Source organism: Chiroxiphia lanceolata, chromosome 25, assembly GCF_009829145.1.
Source record: "Chiroxiphia lanceolata isolate bChiLan1 chromosome 25, bChiLan1.pri, whole genome shotgun sequence".
Taxonomy (NCBI): domain Eukaryota; kingdom Metazoa; phylum Chordata; class Aves; order Passeriformes; family Pipridae; genus Chiroxiphia; species Chiroxiphia lanceolata.
Genome location: NC_045661.1, coordinates 3946371 through 3971008, shown reverse-complemented (window position 1 = coordinate 3971008; position 24638 = coordinate 3946371). Strand labels below are relative to the sequence as shown.

The 24638-nt window shown below is 53.8% G+C and overlaps 1 protein-coding gene across 1 annotated transcript; it reads right to left on the bottom strand.

Annotated features, from left to right (window-relative positions):
* Nucleotides 1-6647: 6647 nt before the first annotated feature.
* Nucleotides 6648-24638, bottom strand: TAFA3 (TAFA chemokine like family member 3). Its single transcript, XM_032710593.1, has 6 exons — nucleotides 24541-24638; nucleotides 18464-18548; nucleotides 18079-18197; nucleotides 10261-10410; nucleotides 9238-9362; nucleotides 6648-7940 (listed from the first exon to the last, which is right to left on the bottom strand). Exons 3-6 carry the CDS (start codon nucleotides 18194-18196, stop codon nucleotides 7929-7931), a joined length of 405 nt encoding a protein of 134 aa, XP_032566484.1. The 5' UTR covers nucleotide 18197; nucleotides 18464-18548; nucleotides 24541-24638; the 3' UTR covers nucleotides 6648-7928.

Genomic DNA, 24638 nt, shown 5'->3' with positions numbered 1-24638 from the left:
AAATTGAGGAGTAATTTGTCAAAGTCACAGCTGGGCTCAATAACCTCTCGGAGATGACTAAGTAATTAATCAATAATGTGTTCTCACCTTTTCATTTCCCTGGGTTTCTGTGACTTGCACAGAGGAATGACTGGGAAATAACGCACTGGGTTGTCTGGTGGGTTCAGAAACGTTGGCTGGTGTTAAGTGAGGGGTTGGTTCAGCCGGGCTGGGCACCTCCCCTCCTCTCCTGCACGTCACCAGGGTTTGTGCAGCCCAGCCCCACCGGGAGCTGCACCTCACAGCGATGGGTGCTGGTGCTCAGAAGGCCATGCCAGGCCAGGTGGCACTGAACAGAGCCCAAGGCACGAGCAGAGGAACCATTAAAGGGACAAAAAGCATTGCCAAGGACTTCTGTTCCCAGCCAAAGGCCTGGATGGATCCTGCTGACAAGGTGGATCACCCCCAGACATGTGCTCCAATTCCTCAATCAAAACCAGGCTTTTAACCTCAATGCTCACCCCATAATCTAAATAACTATTTACCAGAGATCCCGTTAGTTAGTCTAAATTCTTCTTTCTTAATGTTCTTGAATAACACCCTCTAATGCAATCCCAGAATAACCCATCAGCAGAATGAAAAATTTCCCCGCGAGACTGAGCTGCTGCTTCTTCAATGCCCAAAAAGTGATAATTTGATTAATAAAATGGTCAGATTTGCAGTACCACAGGGCTTTTCAACTCAGAATCAATCACTTTACATCTATTACTCAGTGCTGGATTCACTGAACGCATTGTTGAACTCATTGAAAACTGTGTTAGTAATATTAAGTAATTAGTGAGATTAATGCTGTTGCAGAGCTATAACCTGGGCAGAGTCCAGATTGATTAGAGTTAATTATCTTCTGTCTGCTTAAATAATTTATATTCTGATTTGCCTGCTATGTAAGAGCAGAAAGCCCTGGAGGAAGATTCCCATCCTTGGCATGGTCACGCACGTTCCCGATGGATAAGAAAGACACCCCTCACCAGGGGGTCATTGTCTCCTCCTCCTCTTCCTCCTCCTCCTCTTCCTCCAGTTAATTTTGTGCATCCAGACACTCTGTCAGTGCCCACCACTCAGCCCTGTCACCCACCTGCATTCTGGATGGATTGGGCACCCCTGTGTCGGCTGCAAAGCCAAAATTCTCTGCAAAGCCGAAATATTCCCAACTGAATCCATGGATTCAACACACTGTTTGGCCCAGAGGGCGGATGAAGTAATTTATGCGTGGTCCTGCCTTTCTAATCAAAATTTTATTATTATAAATGATTGCAAAAGTTTTCATATTCTACATTTTGTCTTTGCAGGGAATTTTAAACACTCTAATTTTGTCCCTTGGTGCTGGTGTGTGTGTGTAATAATCCCATTGATCCATATTCATATCCTCCCAGCCTCACAGCTCCTGCAAGGATTTCACAACTCACTGAATCGTTTTCTTACGGAACTGAATATCCACAATATTTATTATTGTTATAAATGAACATGATCTCAGCCCCTTTAATAATCACAGGACATGATTCCCAGTGTATTTAAATAATTGATTGGCTTAGAGCTCACTAATATGAATACATCCACGAGTATTTAATGGGATCGTTACTTGATCCTGGCTCCGTGCACTGTATCATGTTACCAATAAATCAATTATGCATCTCTCTGCCTGTAGGATCTCACTCCTGGTGGCTCAGAGGACCAGGCTGGGCTCAGAGCACTGTGGAGGGAGGTGGCCAGTCCTTCTCCACAGGACTCCAGGCACAGCCTGGCACACGTGGGGAGGCTGAGACCAGAGTAAAGCACATCATTAGAAGGAAATGGAGCATGTGCTAATTTGTCCGTGTTCTCAGTTAGCAGGCATTTATTAGGGGTGTCTGACTTACTCATATCCAGGTCAGCCTGCTAATATTATATTAACCTCTGGTGCCACTGAGGCGTGCAGGAAAAACTCAAACCACACTTTGCAGGGATTTTTATGCCCATCCCAAGGCACCTCCTGACCATGCTCAGCACTGCCACTGTCAGCCCCACCCTGGAGAGGGGCTGGGGCTCCTGTCTCTGGGGGTCTGAGCCTGAGAGCAGGGGATTGGGACCTGTAGGAGACAGAGAAAAGGGGACTGAGACCTCTGCAAGACAGGGAACAAGGGACTGGGAACACTGTGAGACAGGGATGGGGGGTTGGGATCCCTGGAAGACAGGGAGCAGGGGATTGGGACCCCCATGAAACAGGGAACAGCGGGTCAGGACCCCTGTAGGACAGAGGACAGGGGATTGGAAACCCTGTGAGACAGAGGACAGGGGACTGGAAACCCTGTGAGATGGGGCAGAGGATCAGGACCCCCATGAGACAGGGAACAAGGGATCAGGATCCCCACGAGACAGGGAACAAGGGATCAGGATCCCCATGAGAAAGGGAACAAGGGATCAGGATCCCCATGAGAGGGGAAACAAGGGATCAGGATCCCCATGAGAAAGGGAGCAGGGAGTTTGGGACCCCTGTGAGACAGGGAGCAGGGGATTGGGATTTCCATGAGACAGGGAGCAGAGGATCAGGGCCCTCATGAAACAGAGAAGAGGGGATTGGAATCCTTGTGAGACAGGGAGCAGGGGACTAGGATTTCCATGAGACAGGGAGCAGGGGATGCTGAAGTGCCACGAGAGCCAGTGCTGGATCACAGACTGAAGTGCTCCTGCAAATGCCAACAAAACCATACGCATATTTTCATTTTTGCCTATTTGACCCATTAACTAACTGCAGAATATCTCAGTAATCCCCAGCAGATGAGCATCAGAGCAGACCTGTGGTCCAGGCTAATCCCTTTATTATGGAGCAAAGCTATGGAAATCAAATACCAGCAGTAGGTCGGGAGATTAACAACAAGCTGGGAAATGCACAAATTAAATTGCATCCTCCCTCTCTGCTCTGCCCCAGCCAAGGGCTCTGTTTCTGCTGTGGCCACTGTAGCCCCCCTCCCAGCAGGGAAACAAGGCTAGAAATCACTTTATAAAAATGAGCCTCTATTTAATCCCTTATGCAGGCAGCAAGCAGAGCCTGCCCAGGATGATCCCATGTCCGTGCAGCCCCTCATCTCCATATGCCTTTGTCCTGGGAAGGTGAGAGCATGATTCAATGATTCAATGATTCAATGATTCAGTGATTCAATGATTCTATGATTCTATGATATGGCTTTGCCAAATGTGTGGGGATCCAGATCTGGAGATAGAGAGGAAGGACATGTGGGTCTTGGGACTCCTGAATTTTCCTGCCAGCTCGGGATGGGAGTCAAGGATAGGACTTTGCCTGCAGCAAGATGGGACATGGGCACTGCTCCCTGGTGCAGTGCCACCTCTGCAGTGGTCCCCAGGCTGGGCAGGGACACCTCCTAGGCTGTTCCAAGCCCTGTCCAACCTGGCCCTGAACACTTCCAGGGCTGGGGCAGCCACAGCTTCTCTGGGCAACCTGTGCCAGGACCTCCCCACCCTGTTCAGCACTGGCTGCTCCAGGGCCAGATGGAGCAGGGGAGGGCAGGGAGGGCTGTGCCAGAGCTGCTGCACAGGGCTGGAGTCTCTAGAGTGGGTGGCAGTGAGGGTCACTGACCCTCATCCACACCAGGCATATGGTGGGATTCTTGGGGGTGTCCTGTGCAGGGCCAGGAGCTGGACTCGATACTCCTCCCTTCCAGCTCAGGGTATTCAGTGACTCTGTGGTCCCCAGGGATCCTCCTGGGGCCCAGCAGGATTCGGGCTGCCTGCAGCAGGGCCAGCTCTGCCCTGACCCCCAGCAGTGGTTCCTGCCCTGACTCTGCTTTTATTGCACGGTAGCATCTGAATGAATATTTTATTCATTTCCCTTAAGAACATCTCCACAAATGCACATTTGAATAAAACATGAGGACGTGTTTTTGGAAGAGCCATCTAATGCTTCAAACAGCCCCATCACAGAGTATGAACCAGAGCAGACACTGTGCTGTTGTATTTTTATCTTGGTGACTCTAATGGAGTCCCACAGCATCCAGGGCAATGGGGAAGGTGCTCATGGCCCTGTGTTCCCATATCCTGGCAGTGGGGCTGTGGCTGCTGTTGGTTTCTGCCCCAAGTGCTGGCAGGATGGGGCAGTGTGTCTGGATGCTGGAGCCATTTGCTTCACAGCTCCAGAACAGGGATATATCTACTTACAAACATGACAGAGGGAAAAAAAAATAAAATTTCTTTGTGAAAAGTGTTGGCAAAGTAGAAAAATCCTGTCCCACGTGCTCATGTCCAAACACAAGTGCCAGAACAGCCCCCTGCACCTGCCTCCTGTGTGAATCCCACAGCTGGATGAGATGGACTCTACTTCTCATCTGCTAAGCCAATTCTGGGTTTCTGTATTCCTAAATACACCATGGGAGCTGCTCAGGGATGTTTTTTCATAGCTGAGGTGGTTCTAGCGAAAAAATCTTGCTGCTTCTGGGAAAGACAAAATGCTTTTCCTTGTTTGAATTCGCCGAAAAGCAGCAATAAAGCAAATGGGCAGAGAGGAGCAAGCGGAGCGAGGGCAGGAGGATGGAGAAGGCAGAGGTTACAGGGAACAGGAGCCAATTAAGCCTGAGAGGAGGAAATTTAACTCCACTGAAAGAAAATGTTCCTCCAGCCCCAAACTGGGCTGTTCAGCTCGTTGGTGCAAGAGGCCACTGACAGCAGGTTCCCAGCAAGGTGGCAGAGGAGCAGCACTGGCAGAAGTCACAAGGGTGGCACCAGTTGGAGCAGAAAAACATCAGGGAAAGGGAACCAGCTTTTGGGGAAGGAGACAGACCAGATCTGGCCTGAATGCACCATGACTGGGCAAGGGAAAAGGCACCAAGGACTTGACTCTTGGGGGCCTCACCTTCTCCCACAGTGACACAGAGTTCACTGTCCAGGCGAGCACAGCCCAGCCCAGACAAGGTGAGGGCTCCACCAGCAGCATCCCTTGGAAAGCTCCAGCTCTGGAATGGCTTGGCATCACTGCCAACAGGTAGCACTGATTTATAAAGCAGAAATAAATGAGCCTGCTCTGCAATTTCACCTAATTTTGTCTCCCATTGCAATTTACCATCTTTCAGCATAATGCTGGGTGGTTAATTATGTTTCCATCTTATTTCTCTGATAATCCCCCCCCCCCCTTGTACTGCACACCGTGGCTGCTCAAAGGGTTTCATTTTACCTTTCATTTCACCTCCTGGCACAGCTCTAAATTTAGTCAGCTTGTAATTTTGGGGTATTTTATACATTATGCCCTTATTATTGTGAAGTAAAATGGAATCCTTGTCTTTTAATTCACTCTCTAATAATTCTCCACCAAACCTTAATACAAAAGCCTTTTTTTTCCCCGAAGACTAATTGAATGGGGTGTAATTATAATACCCAGGGAGATGATATTGAAAGCACGTTAACTGTGACAGTTTCCTCTGACTAATCACCCCTTGGGCGACTTCAAATCGTGTCTGTGCAAGCTCCCCATCAGCTACTGCACTTGTGTGCCAAGACAGAGCTTGGCACAAGACTTCCCCAGGAAGATAGGGATGTGGGCAGGGTGGATCTGGGATTCTGGGCTGCGATCTTGGGGACTCCAAGCTGCTGATGGAGCCACAGGGGCTTGTTCTGTCCTTCAGGGCTCAGCAGTGTGGAGAGAAGGGATGTGTGAGGTAGCTGGGGACCACGTGGGTGGCACTGTCCCACCGAGAGAGCAAAGGCAGGGCATTGTGCAAAGGGATGCTCCCACCCCCATCACCCTCTTCCTCGGCTTAATAATCCGTCTAGGAATGTTCTGCCTGTTTGTCCAAAGGCAAGCATTGAAAATACAGAGTGGAAAGGTGGAGGACCAGGAGCTGTGGCAGCAGCTTCCTTCCCTGGCTGCTCAGGAGCCAGAGAGAACCCCAGCAGTCCTGCAGGCTGCAGCGCTTTCCTCTGAAAAGCATTTACCTGCCAGGAGGGGAGCAGCGATTTTCCTTATTTGTGTACTCTGATGGCGTGATAGCAGCGAGGTCAGCACTCAGCAGAGACACCAAGGGGCTATTTCCTCACTAAACTCTGGATTGCAGTAAGTGAAAAATAAGCGTTGAGGGTGGCTATTATGCAGGCAATAAAATGTTTCTATATCAATGTAGGAGTCACGCTCGACGCTTCCGCAGAGTGGATCCTTCACATTATGAGCCAACTATGGAAATGCTCAGCCAAGCATTGATGCTCCCAGCTGCAGCCCGGTGTTTGCTACTGGAAATAACAGATTTCCACTCTGCATTCAACAGCCTGGGTTCTTGGAAGGGACGGGACTCCAGGTGGGGACCTCACAAACACAGTCTGGGCCTGGGTAGGGGTGGCATCTGTGGGGACGTGGCACTGCAGCAGTGGGAGCTGCCACACCAAGGAGAAGGGGCAGGACGAGAGAAGCTCTCAGCAGATCATCCTGGAGAAATTAATGCTCTTTTCTCTAGGATCACTATAACCTAATTTTGCTGGCCACAACAGGCTGCCAGCTCTTCTCCAGAGCCACCCTTGCATGAACTGGTTGGGATTGGAACAGGCAGGGCAGAGTCCCCAGCACCTCTGCCTCAGATCCAGTTGGCATGAGAAGCACTCTCAGAGCCTCCCTTAGGTGCTGAGTGAAAAGATCCTTTGCAGAGATTAAAATGAATTTATTATTTCACATTCTGGTATATACATCACATCTGGAGCGGGTACTACATACCCCGTTACAAAAACGTCCCAATAACGAGTCCCACCCGTGCCAGGAGGCTGCACCACACACCAGTGACCCTGGCAGTGCCATGGCCTCCCACAACAGCTCCAGCCCCTCCCGAGCCAGCTTGTCCCTGCATGGGCCACAGATCAGGGCTGGAGGTGATGTCCCCACACCCCACAGTCCCGGGGTCCCCAGCCCTGCTGACACTGGAGGCACAGAGCTCGTGTCCTCTCCCCCTCGAGCTGCTGCACCACGGGAAACGGTGTGTCCTGGAGAAGGTCACGAGCTCAGGGCCGGGAGATGGTACATTTTCCTTTATTTTGGATTAATGCAATAAAACCTGGCTGGGTCTGGGGCCCTGGCTGGGCATCTGCAGGCAGAGAGGGCTCCCCCGCACACGACTCCGGAATTCGATTGCAAACACAAGCAGAAACTCGGTGCCTGGGACTTGCACGGTGGAAAACATTAAATTTGCAGCCTGATTAATGCAATTACCGAGGAAGGAGAAACCAGCAGCATGCGCCATGGATACGTCTCACCATCCCCAGGGTACTGACGGGGTGTCACACCCCCCCTGGCCACACTGCCACGTCTGCCACAGGCAGGTGGAGGGGCAGGGAAAGCCCAGTGCTCCGAGGGCAGAGCAGTCCCCAGTGACTTGGGACCAGGCTGGAGCTCAGGGCCTGCTCCTGGGAACCCCCCAGGCCAGGAGCTGGGAGCCACGTGGAGGAGGATCTCACACAACCATTGACTTCCCAATTCCTGCCAGCAACTCGGATTCAGCATCTTGGGAGATGGGGAAAGGCGACTCACAGCAATGATTTCAGCTATTCGGAATAAAGCCCATTTTGGGGGCCTGCTGCCCTGTCTGTCCCCGTATGGTCAACAGCTCTTACATGGCTGGAGTATTTGATTTAAGAGGATTGGAGAACAAGCCCGTTTCTTGGTTGGTGAACGTGTCCACAGAGGAGGAGGGGACCGTGGAGTGACAGGAGTCTGGCAGCTGTGCTGGGGTCCCTGCCTGCAGCCCCTGGGGCAGCCGGGGCTCAGCGGACGCTCTGATCTGGTGGTACCTGTCACGGTCCTGCCAGCGGGCACAGGATGGCAGCCCTGGATCATCCCACCTCCACAGGCACCAGGACACGTCCTGCTGCTCACAGGAGCACCAGGACCCACGCCGAGGCTGGTCAGTCCCTGCCGCGCTGCACGGGGGCTATCGAGTGACCTGTGGAGAGCAGGAGAAGTCACCCAACACATCCAGCTGGCTCCCCACCCAAGAATTACCACCAAACAGCCTTAAGAGGTGAAAATAAGATTTGATCTTTACGTTCATTTAGCGGGGTGGTCGTTCCAAATGTCACCTTACGGATTGTTTGCGCGCCCCGTGTTCTGGCTGCAGAGGGGACTGTAAGGTGCAAATCCAGCCCCTTGGCACCATTCCAAAGTCACTGAAATCACCCAAAGTCCCTTTGAAAACACAGGTCTGCGTTTCCAAACCGCTGCCTCCCTAAGGGAGGACAAGGGACCCAAAAGGGGTGATGGGAGGATGGCCATGGAGGGCTCTGCTGGATGAGGGACGAGAGCAGAAGCTCCAGAGTGGACCAGGAATGGTCCCAGTGGGAGCCCAGGGCAGCAAATCCAGAGCAGAGGCTTTGGGCTATGTTAACAGTTGGGGGAAACCAACCAAACAACAGTAAAATGGGAAAAAGACAACAAGCTCAATGTATTGCTGCAGTTACTGGTCAGTGATGGATGCACGGGGCTGGAGGAACCTTCTTGGATGCCCATAAAAACACTTGAGCATGAAAGTGCTTTCTGTGCAATAAAATAATAGCAGTAATGAAAAAAACCTCAACATTGCTTAATACAATAATTTTATGGCAGGGGATGTGGGGCGAGGAAAACGAAAGCATAAGGAATAATTACACTCAACACTAGGAACAATGATTACAAAATTATGCAACTGATTAACCATGGCATATATGTAATTACTAATGAGTTTGATAAAATTTTAATTACACCTTGTTCTTTGGGGCATTCAGCAAGCCATGAAAATAATAATCATGTAGTGCTCTGTCACAGATGATTGCCTCAGACAGGGAGTGGGGACGGATTCAGGGCTGTGCCACTGGGGTGGGATGAGCAATGTGTTGCCCCGGAGCAGTGGGAGGTGCTGGGGAGCAACCAGGACACCCTGGGATGGTGGAGACACCCCCATATGTCTGATCAGGGGCCGAGGCACCCAACATCCTCCTCACCGAGCTTCCCAGTGGGAATTATGAATTGGCAAAGCTGTGGGAACCACTCAGGGCTGTGGGAGCTCCCCCAGCCCCTCCAGCACTGGTGACAACCACACAGCCCAGATCCTCTGCTCTGCTTTGCACCCACACCAAACAGTGCCTGCCCTGGAGGAGCCACAGCTCTCCCACAGAGAACTCTTCTGGGGGTGCTTTCCTGGGTTTTGGTTGCCCCAGGCTGGGGAAGGCACAGCCAGGCTCCCCCCCCACCTGCCTGGGACGTACCTTGGTCGTCTTCACCTTGTTGCCGCTGCTGCAGCTCCAGCCCGAGAGGTCGGGCAGCACCTTGCACTCCTCCCCGTCCAGGCACGGCTCCATCTGGCACCACCACTTCTGCAGCACGATGGAGGCTGGGGGAGAGGAGGGGTCAGTGGCTGGGCTGTGACCCGGGGTGTGGGGGGCCAGCCCTGCCCAGCTTTGGGTGACTGCAGGAGGTGCAGCCCCTCTCTCTCGAGGAGCCTTGGTCAAGGAGCTTCTCGTCACCTCCTGGCCTTGCCTGACCCAACTGCTCCACCTGCCTCGGGAACACCCTGTTTTCTCTCACCACCCCAGGTAAAAAGCCCTGTCCTCACTCCCAGTGAGGGCAGTGCTGTTCAAAAACCCAATTTAGGTTCCTCCTACAGAGCAAAGGGACTGTCTTCTGCCACTCTGGTCTGTCAGGCTCTTGCAATTCATGCCTCCACCCAGAGCGGGCTCCCCTATATTTGGGAATAAGTACACCTGAGCTGTTGGGGACAACAAAAGCCTTCCCTGTCAACTCATCCTGTCATTCCTGGTGTTGCACACAAGTGCACTCACAGGGCACCAGGTCAATACCATCCTGGCAGGGGCTGCTGCTGCTCCTGACGGTGATGGCACGTGATGGCATTCAATAAAACATACACAGCTCGAGTTTTGCTTAGTGCTCCTCGCAGGTGATGGTGCTGCACAGCTGGAGTCACATCCCTGCCTCTGGCTGTGGCAGCACAGTGAGGAGACGTGCAGGGATCGATGCTGCAGTGCCTGGTCCCAGTGCAGTGATCCTGGAGCACCATAACCCTCCCCACAGCACACAGCCTGAGGCAACACAGCCACACCAACAGAGAATGTCTCCAAGATGCTCCCTCTTCCCCAGTGCTCTGCTGAAGGATCCCTGGGCAGGTCCCATCTGTTAATCCCAGTGCCACGGAAGCTCCACAGCAGCCTGACAGTCTAGGAGGATGCAGTCAGGAGTTGCATGGGATGGGGCTGTGGCCATGGGGTACTCACCATCCACGCAGGAGGGAGCTGCCCGTGTGGTCCCTGCCACCTGCCCCGGGAAGCAGGAGCATTTCACTGTCTGGGAGCGCTCCTCGATCTTGTTCTTGTTGCAGCACCGGTGAGCTGCGATCACCTCACACGTGCCGGGCTCCACGTGCACTGAGGGAGGAGAAACAGCCACTGTCAGGCCCTGGAGACCCCAGGACACCTCCTGCCCACCCCCCAGGCAGCTCTGCCAGTGCGTGCCATGACTGAGGCACCGGGAGAGACCGGCGTGGGCAGTGCTGTCCCAGCCTCTGGAATCTCCCTGGGGCTGCTGGTGACATACAGGCACTGGGCACAGCATCTCCCCAGCCCACCCCTAAGGAGAAGCACTGGTCCTGCCCCACACCTCCTGCATCTGAGCTCTCACTCCTAACAGCCCTCACACCCACCCTTACCCACCAAAATTCATCCCCTCTTGCCACAGCCGAGCCAAGAGCTTTATTGAAACTAATGAGCACGTTAGCTAATTGCAGCTGATAATGAGATGCACTTTGCTCTACAAGGGGGGATGGTGTGTTGTGCTGCTTTTGGCTTCAAGCAGAGCACCACCACCTCTGACCCTCCAACTACAACCAACACCTCTGTCTGATCATCACCCACCATCCTCTGGGTGGAGGAGGAAGGATCAGGATGGTGTTTCTACCCTGCAGTGACAGACAAATGTCACGGTGTTCATCAGCAACCCAGGCTGCTCTGCTGCTCCCCCTCCCACTGCCATCAAAATATTAAGGAAGAAAGAAAACTACTGAGCTGGCTGATCACCTCTGAGCCGGTCAGCATCACGAATCAATGCCTTGGCTGGGTAATGGCCCACACAGGCACAATGCAAATCAGCTAAACAGGGCTGGAGAGATTTCATTCCCATGACCCCAGAGATCCCTGCAGGTCCTGCTTAATGAGCGCTGGAGGAGCAGTGCAGAGCCAGGCAGGGACATCCCCTGGGTCACCAGGAACAGGGTTTTATTCCGCAGCCAGCGGGAGCCAGGCTGGGTGGAGGACAGGGAAGCTGCATCCCTGCAGCGTGGCATCCCAAAATGAACGAAGGTGAACAGGTGTCAGGGTGTCAGACCTGGCTGCTCCACACCCTCAGGACACCTTCCACATCCCAGAGTGCAGGCATGAGCCCCCAGGAGAGCCACTGGAGGAAAGGCTTGGGAAGGGGTGCAGGCAGGACAGGCAAGGCCCACGCAGGCACAATGCAAATCAGCCAAACAGGGATGGAGAGGCTTCATTCCCATGACCCCAGAGACCCCTGCAGATCCTGCTTAATGGGCACTGGAAGAGTGAAGTGTCCTGATGCTGGTGCTGCTGGCACAGGTACTGGTGAGCTCAAGCCCACTCTCTGCCCTCTCCCAGCACACTCAGCTCCAGCAGTCACTCTGACCCATCCTGTGTTTGCCAGCCTCAACCTGTCCATCCAGCCTCAGCTTCACCCCTGGCCACTGTTGGAGGGTCCTGCTGGGGGTCTCAGCCACATGAAGTGAGGGGGACCAGGGGCAGCTGACCTGTGTCACAGCAAGTGCCCCCGTGGGTGCCCATCACATCCCTGTGCTCACCAGCAAACACTGCCCGGCTTCCAGGAGCTTTTGGAATGCAGACACTTCACCTCCCCAGGGAAAGCTGAGGGAAATGGGATCTCTCCCCGTGGTGCTGAAGGAAATCCCTTTGCCTTGCAGCCACGTTTTCAAATCCCTGCTGGGAAATGATTGTCCAAGTGCAACCTCCTGGCTTACAATAGCTGTGCCAGCTTCCAGCCAAAGCGTTCCTTGCCCTTCTCCTGTTCCCACCGTGTCCAAGTGCCAGATGGGAGACGAAGGGCAGGATGTGAGGAGCTGCCCCCAGACACACCTCTGTGCCCTGCACCCCCCAGCACACGGGCAGGACAGGCCACGCAATCACCACAGCTTTAATTTTCTTTATTTATTGTTATTTCACGGTCATTTGCTTTTAATGCACCATCGCTTTCATTTATGCCCATAATAATTACACAATTATCTATCCTGGAATATTTTGTAATAGCATCTCTGGCCATAAATTTTATCTTCCCTTTGAAATGCCATAACAACTCAGCTTTAATAATAAATTCCATTCTTTTTGCATGCAGAAATGGTAGACCTCGGTGGAAGCGAGAAGGAAAGCAACTCATTAATGAACAAACGTGACTGTTATGCTCTGGTTTTATGCTTCATGGGCTTTTTCAAATAATCTGAGGTAGAAACAGAGATCCTTGGCTTCGGCTGCCTGTGAGCCCACATTCCCACCACGCTGTGGTCCGGGACCACAAGGAGTCACTGTCCCACCCTGCACACCCCACCAGGGGGTTTTACACCCTCCAGCCTCAGCGCTCACACGGAGTTGTGGTTTTGACTGGTTTTTAGAAAAGCTTCATTAGCAGAGCTCTTCCCAGGAGGACTGCCCAGGCGACCCCTCTGCTCCCTCACACTCCTGCTCTCCGGCTGCTCATTTTCAGCTAATTTAAAAAGGTTCAGCTGAGGGAGAGCCAGGCAGAACTGAGAAATCGCTCATTACAGCCATGCAATAGGAGTTTGCCAACGTGCCAAAGCCCTTTTAATTTGCTCAAAAAGGTGCAGCTCAGAGATAAAGAGAAATTTTCCTCTCCTCTGCCTCACTGCAGCTGGCTGAGCACAGGGCATGGTGGTGCCAGACTCGCAGGCTTGAAGCCTCTGCCAGGGAAGAGCTGCCTACACAGAGCACCCTGCCTGGGGCAGGCACCCCATTGCCCTGGCACAGCCCCACAGCCCACTGGCACAGCTCTACAGCCTCCCTGGGGCATGCACAGCCCCACAGCAAGGGCACTACCGATGGCAGAGCTGGGGGAGCAGCACACAGCTCCAGGAGCCATCCCTCTCTCAGGCCATGAAACACTTCCATCTGCTTAAAGGTCTTGGAATTGTAGAATCACAAAATGGTTTGGATTGGAAGGGACACTAAAGCTCATCTCATTCCACCCCCTGCCATGGGCAGGGACATCTTCCTCTATCCCAGTTGCTCCAAGCCCTGTCCAACCTGGCCTTGGACACTTCCAGGGATGGGGCAGCCACAGCTTCTCTGGGCAACCTGTGCCAGGGCCTCCCCACCTTCACAGGGAAGAATTTCTTCCTAATATCTACTGTAAATCTCTCATCTTTTAGTTTAAAACCATTGTCCTTTCCACTGTCTTGTGAGCATCCGACATCCTGCCCTGGGGCACAGTGACACTGGAAGTTTGCCCGGTGCCCAGACCCCTCCCGGTGCATCCCTTTCCCAGGCATTTGAGCAGGGGTGACATTCCCGTGGGAAGAGCCATCCCACCTGGCACAAATCACCCCAGCTCCTACACACCAGATTCACCCGCTTTCCTGCCCCTCGCCCGCAGCGCCGCGGACCCCGACAGCCGAGCGGGCTCAGGGGTTTGGGAGGCGGCAGCTCCCTCTGCCTCAGACGTGGTGATTCCCGGGATGTCAGCAAGAGACGCTGCTGTCTCCTCGCTGCAGAGGGGCTGAGCAGCCCCGTGCCGAGGGATTCCAGCAGGAGAGCAGCGCCGAGGGCTTCCCTGCCACGCTGGGCTTTCATGTCCCACGCCCGGGAAGCACAAGCAGAGGGGCTGAGCCCACGTGCAGCGCGATCCATGGGCTCCAGAGCTCCCTGCAGCTGCCTCTCCTTTTGCCGAGCAGCAGGAAACTTGGAACAAAACGCACATCAGATGGATGGTGTGTTTAACACCAACAGCAGGAAACCCCCAGAGAGCCTGGGATAAGTTCCAGAGCTTCTGGCACACTTCTCCCTCCCATTTAACTGGTATTTCCCCACCGGAACCATTTTTAGAAAAAAACCCACCTTATCTCATGGAACCATAAAAGAATTGTAAGAGCGCAGGGCTTTTGAATCCTGCATGCAAAAATAAAATAAAAATGGTGTCCTACTCTGGCTGACCTTTAAGTGAGCAGCAGAACATGGGTTTTTATGGCATAACCTGAAATGACACATTTTGAGTGTCTCAGGGAGCGTGGGCACAGCTCCACATGTTCAGTCTAAAACACTGCTCTGCTTGCTGGTAGAGAGCTGCAAAATGAAGAGAAGTTGGATGCATGTGAGTGCCAGGCAATGCCCAAACCCCTGTGTCAAACCCCCTCCTCCTGGAAGTGTCCAAGGCCAGGTTGGACAGGGCTTGGAGCAACCTGGGATAGTGGAAAGTGTCCCTGCCCATGGCAGGGGATGGAACAATATGAACTTTCATGTCCCTTCCAACCCAAACCATTCTGTGATTCTATGATATGGTTCTCCTGGGCACTGAAATGCTGTTAAAGGGGTTTGGGTGTCCCAGGTGGGGCTGAGCAGCAGGGAGAGGCAGGACCTGGAGGGAGGCAGAGGATCCTGTCCCTGGTGGGCTCTGCTCAAGGGTGGCACAGCCCTGGGGGCACCAGGAGTGGAGCAGATCATGGGTGGACCCGGGCAGCCAGCGGTGTGAGTGATCTGTGCTCCGCACCCTGCAACAACTCCACTACTAATATTCACTAAATAATTAAAGCCTTAAAATCACTACTGCCTTAGATGCATGTATTATTTAAGAGGGCTTTGGAGAGAAGCAGCCTTGTTTTTATCGCTCATTATCACCACATTTCTGTTGGGATTTTTTCACTCTTGTCACCTCGAGACTGCACGTCACACTCTGTCCTCACATGTGTGAGTGTGTGCACATCCATGAACTGCTCATGCACATGCCATCACACTTGCAAGCAGAAACCCAAACTCCTGGGCTGTGTTGAGAACAGCTGAGAGTGTTCTGACATTGTGTGACAGGGACACCCTGCAGCTGGGGATGCAGCTCCCAACACACAACCACCCATCCCCCTGGTGCTGAACGATGCTCCCACACCCACCTTGTCTAGAAAGGGTGAATTAGGACAATATTCCACCTTCATGTTAGGGCTGCATGGGACAGAGGAACCAAGGCTTCTCCAAGTGAAGCATCTCATAAGCAAAAGCCACAGAGCTGCTGCCTTCCCTCCTAGCAGTGCTGACCAGTAAATCCCTCTTACAACCTCATCAGAAACTGGTGCTCTTCTTTCATCCAGAAAACCTCATTTCCCAAAAGCTGACTAAATGCCTTTACTTCTGCTCCAGGTTGAGCAATGAGCATGGATAAAAGCAAAGACAGCACTTTGATTATCAGTTTTAGAGGGGTTTAGTAGGAAGTGCTGGAGCCAGACATCCCAGCCTTGCTCATCACAGAGACCTCGCCACGTTACACGGGGGGATTAAACTGCTGGTGAATCATTCCTCACTGAGGAGTCTCCTATTCCATTTCCAAATGACAGTGCTTGGTTCATGTGGCTCTTTAAACCCAACCACACTCCCCAGGAAGCACCGCTCTGCTTGGGCACAGCAGCATCCCCACGTGCTGGGTGGGCTCAGGGGGTCTCAGGCACACGGTGTGATTTTGAGGCTGTCCTGTGCAGGGCCAAGAGTTGGACTTGATGCCTGTGGGTCTCTTCCAACTCAGGGTATTCCACGATTCTACGATCAGACCTTACTGCCACAGCCCAAATGTGGTGGCAAACAGAGGGTCTGCAGGTGGGCTCTCTGTTCAAGAAATTCATAAGTTTTCTGGCCTCTGAAACCTTGTGGTAACAATTAAAGCCCTTCCTCTATTATTGCTCATTTTAAGTGGTTTTAGCTGTGAATAAAGTCAATGCTCTAATGGGCTGAAAGCACTTGATGTGTGTGTCCATCAGCACCTCTGACTCTGGGGGTCTCAGGCATTGGTGACACAGAATTCCACACAGAAACAGAACTGCAGCTTCCTTGGACACAAATGTCACTGCCACCGAGGATGCAGCATTATGGAAGTGTGTTTCAAACATAACATTCTCCAAAAACTGTCCCAAATGAAGCAAAAGCACAGGAAAAGAAAATAAAACAAACAGGAAAAGAAAGGCCATGAATTTGGCAAGCAGAGAAAGAATTCCTGGTTTGAGCTCGTGGAAACACAGCCCAGGAGAGGAGGCAGCCACAGAAGGTTCTTACAGTGCCAGGAAAGCAGGATGGGCAGAGAGAAACCATGTTCATACAGACACAGAGTGGGGTCAAAATTTCAAGTGCTTGCTCCTGGTCTGCTCTCTTTGCTGTGGATTAGAATTTTCCTGAATAAAAAGTACAGGGTTTGGTCCACTGTGGTTAAGTCTGTGTGAGTGAAAATTCCCCAGCTCTCTGCCTGCTGGCACGTGAGTCCCTGAGCCTGGCTGTTCATGGACGAGTGAGATTTATACATAATTCACACCCCAGCAGTACACTTGGGCATCTGCACTTCAAACCTGGGTGAGTTGCTGCTTTATTAATGCCAGGTCTGACTCTTCCCTGAAGAAGCAGCTCCCTGCAAATTGATCCCGTGGTGGAGTGGGATTCTCTGGCACTGGGATTGGGCAGGTTGGGTGAACACCTGGCTGTCAGCAATGCCTGTATCCCAGGGAGTCCTGAGCCAGTGCTGTAAAGTCATCCCAAAAATAAAATTAGTTTTTCCCACATCAGAATCACAGAATGGTTTGAGTTGGAAGGGGCATTAAACCTCATCTTGTTCCACTCCCTGCCATGGGCAGGGACACCTTCCACTAGACCAGGTTGTTCAGAGCCCTGTCCAACCTGGCCTTGAACACTTCCAGGGATGGGGCATCTGGGGTTAGGAGGAGGGAAAGGCAGGTATCTGCTGCCTGGGTGGATGAGGGAGTCACTCTGGAAGAGGCGTTTTGGTTTTAAACAACGTGGTTGGGGATTACAGGATTAGAACTGCTTTAACTGTCAGGCAAAAATGACAGAAATAGGACAGGGTTAGGTGTGGGGTCAATCAAGAGCACGAGTGGTTTCAAATTAACCCTTAAATGCCCTTTCCAGACAGAGGCACAAGAGGCAGACAGCAGGTGCCCCAGGATCATTCCAAGTGTTTGTCTCTGCTGCCCAACTGCACAGCCCTGCCACTAACACCAGTAGCACCAGTAACACCAGTGCCCACCCACCCACACGTCCTCCCACCATGCACCCAAGGAATCTCCAGCCCTGGACCACTGGGTCACCACCCTGGCATGGCCCATCAGCCTCCTGCACCAGGCAGGATGGGCACAAAGGGCTGAGCACGACTCCTCAGCTGCTTCCCTTCTCCAGACACAAACATCAGCCATGGGTTCACACAACCCCTCCAAAAAGTCACATCCATGGCAGAGAGGAGCATTCCAACACACACACACAGAGGGAGAATCTCAGATCCACAGCTGGGAATAGCAAATGAACATTCCAGAGCCAAGACGATGCTTTCCAGCAAGACTTTCAGTCCTACATCACTTTATACTTGTTCCATCTTTCAAGATGATCTTTGCAACCAGGGGGATGAAAATTTGTATTTCTAACAAAAGCCTGAGGTGGAGAGTGTCCATTGCATAACAAGTGGGGTTTGTGACTTTCATTGCAACTCGGAAAGATTTACATCCCCAGCTCACAGACCAAGAACTACTCAGTAATCACTTGAATACACAGATGTATCAGAGGTACCCACGGGTCATCCTGTGTGTCTCAGATTTTGCTACAGACATGAAGCAATTCACTCCTCAGACCAGCCAGACTCACCAAGCCACAGGTTTTAAATGCCTCATGTTGGGTATCCACATGTTCTAACTCCGAGGAGCAACTTTACTGGCCCGTGGCTCCATGCTCCTGCCTGTCTCCAAGGAGCAGCCCAGGGAGTTTCCTGCACACACAGGCACTCCAAGGGCAAATCCCACGTCGTTCCCCTACCTGAATGGCTTCTGTGATGATGGGTGGAGGCCAGTGTCAGTCGTCCCCACAGTGTGGTAAGGCAGAGAGTGAGCACGAAAACCCATTTGCTCAGGCTCTGTATGTCTCTCTCACTCATTCTACCGAAAAGAAGAAGAGATATGTGGAGGAAGAGGGGTGAGGAGGGCTGGGAGGTGCAGCCCCACTCACCAATGCTGATGCACACAGCGGTGCAGCCACTGAACATGCAGGGACTGGGGTGTCCTGGCTGTGGGGACACAACCCTGGGAGAGGAAGGGATTCACCCACCACCCTCAAGTGGGCTCAGATTTCATCAGCAGCCCAGGCCACTGCAGCAGGAGAGAAAGAAACCCCACCAGCAGTAGCACAGGCGAGTGATAGTTACCTTTTACTGGGGATTCACGCTCACGTCTGCGCATCTGCCAACCTCAGGTGGGTCAGGTCTTGGCCAGGGGCAGACATCAGCGCATCTGAAAGGAGAAAGAAGGACATGGGCAGTGATACTTGCTGTCAGCGTGAGCCACTGTGTCCCTGGGAGTGGCTGGGGACACCTTAGGCTTGACCAGCCTTCAACAAACACACTCTTGGGTGGCCATCACACACCCTAAAATCTCTCAGGAGCCCAGCCCCTACCCCTGCTCGCCCCTCTGAACAGCAGCAGCAGGACCCATCCACTGCAGCAGAGCTGCTCCAGGTTTTTCCTGCTGAAAGCACAAAATCAGGCCCTTTGTAGTAGGTTATTAACGCAGATGACAAACACTCCACACAGACCCCGAGTGTGTGGGAAGAGCCAGAGTAAAATCAGCAGCGAGCAGTTCCAGGCTCCGCCTTTTCCGTGCGTGGTTACACACCCCCACTGCCCTCGTGTCACCCAGGTCCCTTGCAGTGATGCCCAAGGTTTGGCACTTGCAAACCACTTGCTGACAGACAGATGGATGGACTGATCATGCTGGATCTCCTGGGGTCAGCACCACTCAGGGATCTGAGAAATAGGGCAGCTGATGCCTGGTTGGATACACACAGCCCGCAGCAGCTCCAGAACCTGCAGCCCAGTGCTCTCCTCTCCCAGCACATTATCTTCTTCTGGGGCTGCTCCTCCTCTCAGCACAGCTGCCAAGTGCATGCAACCACACACTCACACTGCATCCATTACCTCTGGGCACACCAACAACCTCCCTTGGCACCTCTGTGCACACCAGGGCGCTGCACAGGCACCCCCTCCCACCCCACACAGGGCGCGCCGGGAAGGAGCCGAGTTTTACATCATTTGGAGCCCTTAGGGAAAAATGTAAATCCCCAAAGAGTTGGTATTTTACTGTCGACTGCTCTAAATATGTTTTCTGCACTATTTACAGCCACAGCCCTGCAGGTGGGAACAGCTCTGGGGCTCCACAGGCAGAAGCACTTGACAGCGACGTCACCGCTCGGCGTCTGCCAAGTGACGTGGTGACCTCGTGGCCTTGGTTATTACCTGCTGGGATCTAACCAGGTCCAGAGCAAACTGAGTCCTCCATAAAACTTTAGTGCTGGAGCATAACTCATAACATGAAGGGGATGATGCTCAGCCTGGGGAGAGCTGCCAGGACCAGCAGCCCCTGCCCTGCCAACCTCGCACCCACGGTCCCCTCCACGGGCAGCACAGGGTTCTAGCAGTGCAGCAGACAAACCCACACCTCTGAGGGAAGAAATCTTCATTTTTGAACCATCTTCTAAATTTCTATCCACTCTGGACCACGAGACAGTGAAACAGTAGCTCTAATGAAGAGCCAGAACACAAAGCGCTGACATTTTTAATCAAAACAAAGTGATTCGAGGTGGTAAAAAGGGCATTTCTTGTTTTGAAGCATTTCAAAATGAATTGTCCTGTTTTAAACTGACATTTCAAAATGAAAAATGCTTCATTCTAAATTGTTGATTTAAAGTGATATTTTCCTCTTTGATTCTCCCATCTGGAAAAAAAAATAATCTGAAAATGTCATCAAAAATGCTGACATTTGCCCAGAAAAAAAAAAAGGAAAGGTATTTTGGCAAAAAAACATATTTTATGCTAAAAAAGAATTTAGAGGTAAGGAAATGTTCCTAATTAATGCTGTGGGATGGTCAGCTTGGCCAGGAGCAAACGGGAGAGTGGCTGGGAGCATCTTGCTCACTGTCCTGGCTCCATCCCTGCCCACTGGGTGACAAGGGACTGATCCTGCTCCAGCCCCTCCGTTGCCAGAATGAACCCAGGATGGGTCAATATGCAAGAAAACCTTGAGGTGATGTGATGAGACTGTGAGACTCCCTCAGGTAAACCCATATTTAGGTGATCTCCTGCACTCCAGCAGAGTCTTCTCTGCATGAGGCTTCTCAGAGGGGATCACACAACAGCCAGCACTGTTGGAGTTCCTTTGGAGACACAACAGCCTACTGTGTAAATATTGATGCCAGCTTAAAGTGTGCACTATTTGCTCAATGACAAAGTAAACAGCTCTCCTGGAGCTGCTCAGCCCTCCATGTGAATCCAGAGGCAGCTCCGCTGCATCCAGCCGGGATCAGGGCATGTGTCCCCTCACCCTGTGGGCACCCCCCCGGCCACGCTGCATCAGGGAGGAGCTGTGCCCCAGCTGGGATGTGCACACAGCTGTCCTGCCCCACCCTGGGGCACATCTGGCAGCCCAGATGTGAGGGCTGCCAGCCAGCCTCTGCATTTCTTGTGGCGGCGAGTCCCCGACGAACACCCCACGTGCCTTTCAGCAGAGGAGCCGGGCTCACACCAGGACACCCCGCTCTCCTGGCTGCTGCTCCAGCTCTGGCTGCCCCTTCATGCAGAGAGCACAGCCCCGAGCCCCACAGCCCACACCAGAGCCCCTCTGGAGAGCCTGGCTCCATGGGACCCTCCAGGCCACGTGAGGTCTCCAGGGGATATCCCTAAACCTCTCAGCCGGACAAAAACCAAGCGCCCCTCTGGCTGCTCCCATCCCACACAGGACAGGGACACGCTCCCAGAGCAAACTATATTTAGCTCGGAAAGGCTGAGCTGTTTGTTGTAGCCAAGGAAGCATAAATAAATCACGTTATCAATAATGCAGCCTGCACTGTCCACAGCACATTCCAAAGGGAAGCTGCCGCGCTGAGAGGAAGGAGCCGCTCCGGCGGCCGGGAGAGCGCAGGGGGCTCAGGGGAACACGAGGCTGAGAGGTGCCATCCCGGTGTTCCACCCTGGCACAGGCACTCAGGGCTCCCACTCATGCCCAAACTCCCGTCAGAAAACACATCTCCGCAGAAACTGCTGTTTTGACAGTTGTCAACCCCCGGCGTCGTGAGATTCCAACTACAAATGTTTGGTCTGACTTGAAATTTTTCAGCCTGGAGTGTCAGTTTGAAATGAAGAGCGGTGTTCTGGCACGTCAAAGCACTTAATTTTGATTGAAAGTATCAATATTCTCCATTCTGTTACGTTCCGTTTGGAATTTTGTGGGATTTTTCATTAAGATTTTTTAGATGATTTTGCCTTGCAGGTCTGAGCTGGGGCCTGAGGTAACTACCAAGTGCCCAAATCTCTCAGAAGATCAAACTCAGCTGTAACCAGGGTGGCAAGAGATGATATTTCCTTTGTGTAGGCCAGTGTCCCTCCCCATGGGCACACGTGGGCACAGGCAACCACCCACACCGGAGACATACTGAGGTCTCCCAACACAGAGACATCCTGGGAGCAGCTCCATGCTGTCCTCCCAGACCCTGACCATTCCACCTGTCACAGCACCTCTGGATTTTTTCCTCTTCCTTCATTAAATCCACACGTGGAACTGCCACCCCCCAGCCAGGACTGCTCCGTGCGCAGCTCGCTGGAGCACAGCCCGCGCCCCACGGTGCTAATGAGGGACTCTGTCATGCCAAATTATGCTCCAAGTCCTGCCGGTCTGGAGCATTGTTTGCAAAGGTCCATGTGAGCTGAATAATTAGAGAAGGCAGAATTCCACCCAAAAAGAAGAACGAGAGAGGTGGGGGAGGCTGCTGCATTGGCCGGGTTCTGTACCGAGTGACACGAACCCTCCTTGCTGCAGCCCCAACCCTGTCAACCTCTGTGCACCTCTGGCCCTGCAGTCCTGCCAGTTTTCCGAGAGCTATTTCCATACTCCTGCTGTTTCAGCATTTCTTGGAACTTGGGCACCTTTGTTTGAAGCTTTGACCCAACAGAGCACAACCTGAAGGTCGGCAGTGCCAGGCAGCTCCACACCCCGGCCACAGAGCAGAAAGGAAAACCTGGCCAGAGCCCATGGGCACAGAAATCCTCCCACACCACTGGGGATGTTATGCTGCCCATTGGAGAGGGGGATTTTATTTTAGTATTTCCCTGAAGCAAATGTCCCACTGGGCAGGACATGGGGACAGGCTGCACACCCAGCCTGGGACCACCCTGAGCATCCCTGTCCATAGCTGGAAAACCTCAGGACAGCAGTGGCTGATCCCTCCACGCAAAAGAAGGGCTGGACCCCCAGAGCTCTCTGCCTGCTCCGTGTCTGCAGGTGCTGCCCAAGGGAACGTGTCCTTCCCTCACCCCCAGGCACAGCTCCGTGGCTGCACAACAGCCCAAGGCAGTGGTGTGGAGAGGCTGCTGGGTTTTCAGGGAATCTGGTGCCTCCTTGGAAGATCCTGACAAGCAAGGAAACACCTGGGAAGGCACAGCACAGGCTCTGGTATGGTCAGCAGCCTGGCTCAATCCCTGCTCCCTCTGCAGCGCTGAGGATGCTCCGTTAGAGGCAGAGCTGGGAAGTTGGAGCTCCCATGGTCACAGAGCTGGGGGAGCGCTGAGGGAGCTGGATGGCCCCTTGGAGCACCACTGATGGGAGCATCTCCCACACCCTGCCATGCTCTGAGCTGCCCAAAGGCTGTACTGCTCCTCCCCGAAAGGAAAACCCCACTGCAGGGGAGCCTGGCCCAGCCCCGGAGCTCCAGGTTGAGCCAAGTCGTTTTGCACACTTCATTTTAGCTCTTACTCAGGTCACACTGACAGCAGTCCAGCCCCACAGCTGTGTTTGTGAGGGCAGCAGGAAGCACGTACCCTCTGGCCAGGCAAAGAGGTGTCAGGGGAGCACAAAGAGAGGCAGAGGACTCCTTCCCCCAAATGTGCTCTCTCATCCTCTTCTCCACGCTGATTTATTTCCAGCTTCTTGCTCATTCCTCCAGCGTCTGCAGCATTTCCTTCCCAGCCAAGGTGAGCGGAAGAGTTTTTAATTCCACCCAAGCACGGGCCTGTTCCTGCTCCCTCACTCAGTGGATCCCACCACGCCACTGCCACTGGCATCTTGAAGGTCAGCTCTGCTGAAAGCCAGAACCTCTGCTTCGTCCAGTGCCAGGATTGTTCCCCAGGAGTTACAACATCTCACCTGTGCAGGCTCCTTGCTGGGGTGTGGGTGCCCCAGTGCAGATCAGCTCTCTCAGGGTAAGAGCACCCACACACTGAACAGCCCCCCAAGCCTCACACTGCAGCAAAAGGGATGGCTAACGGGCAGGAGGAGGAGACTCCTGCTTCCCTGCCCGGCACCACTGCATGGACCAACTCGTGCCCCACTCCAGAATGGGACTGGCACAGCTCACACTCTCCTCTGGGCCGTTGAGCCTCCACTCGTGGGTGAGGGGGACCTATCCTGTGCCCATCCTGTGCCCCTCGAGCCACCCCACGAGGCAGCAGAACCCCAGCGCCCCTTCCCCACTCCAGCCGGGCAATGGACTAGAGGAGCTGTGGCAGAGAGGAAGGAAGCAGAGGAAGATGGAAGCCACCATCCCATTCTGTCCTGCCCGAGGCTTTGGTCACACAGACAGCTTGCACCGAAGGCAGCAGCGGTTGGGATTCACGGTCCCTTCCAGGGAGAAGGAGCATCTTTGGCTGCAGAGCTTGGGGTCTCTCCAGCGGTGTTTCGCCTCTCAGAACGGCGAGCGATTTCGCAGGGTGGGCAGAACCGTTTCATCGGGGCAAACAGCCCCCCTGGTCAAAGCCCACCCCCGCAGCCAGTGGTCGGACCGGGCCCCGCCGGGTCCGAGCCCCCTCCGCGGCAGATCCCCCGCCACAGGGCGGGCAGGGACCGGGGGCGCCGCTGCTGCCGGAGCCAACGCTAACGGGGCTCGGGGCTCAGGGCAGCGCCGGCCGCGAGAAACTCACCGCGGGGACCCTTCCGAGCCCCGCACGGGCTACGGGGAGCCCCGGGAGGCGACACGGGACCGGGGCAGTCGGGGACCGGGCAGCGACGTGCGGCGGCCGGGCCGAGCCGGGAGCCCCGAACCGGCACCGAGGTGCCTCCGCTGCCCGCTGGCAACACCGATTCCGGCGGCTCCCCCGACCCCGGCTCCCTCTCCGGGGCTCAGCGTCCCCTCGGAGCGGCACCGGGCCGGGGCGCGGGGCCCCGACGGCGTTCGGCAGCGCGGCGGGAGCCGCCCCGGGGGTCCCTTCGCGCTCCCCTTCCCCAAACTTTCCGCACGTACCTGCCGGTGCTGCCCTCGGTGCGGGCCGGGGTCGCCGCTGCCCATGGCCGGGGGGCCGCTCCGCCGGGTCAGCGCCGCCTCCGCGGGCCGGTGCGCCC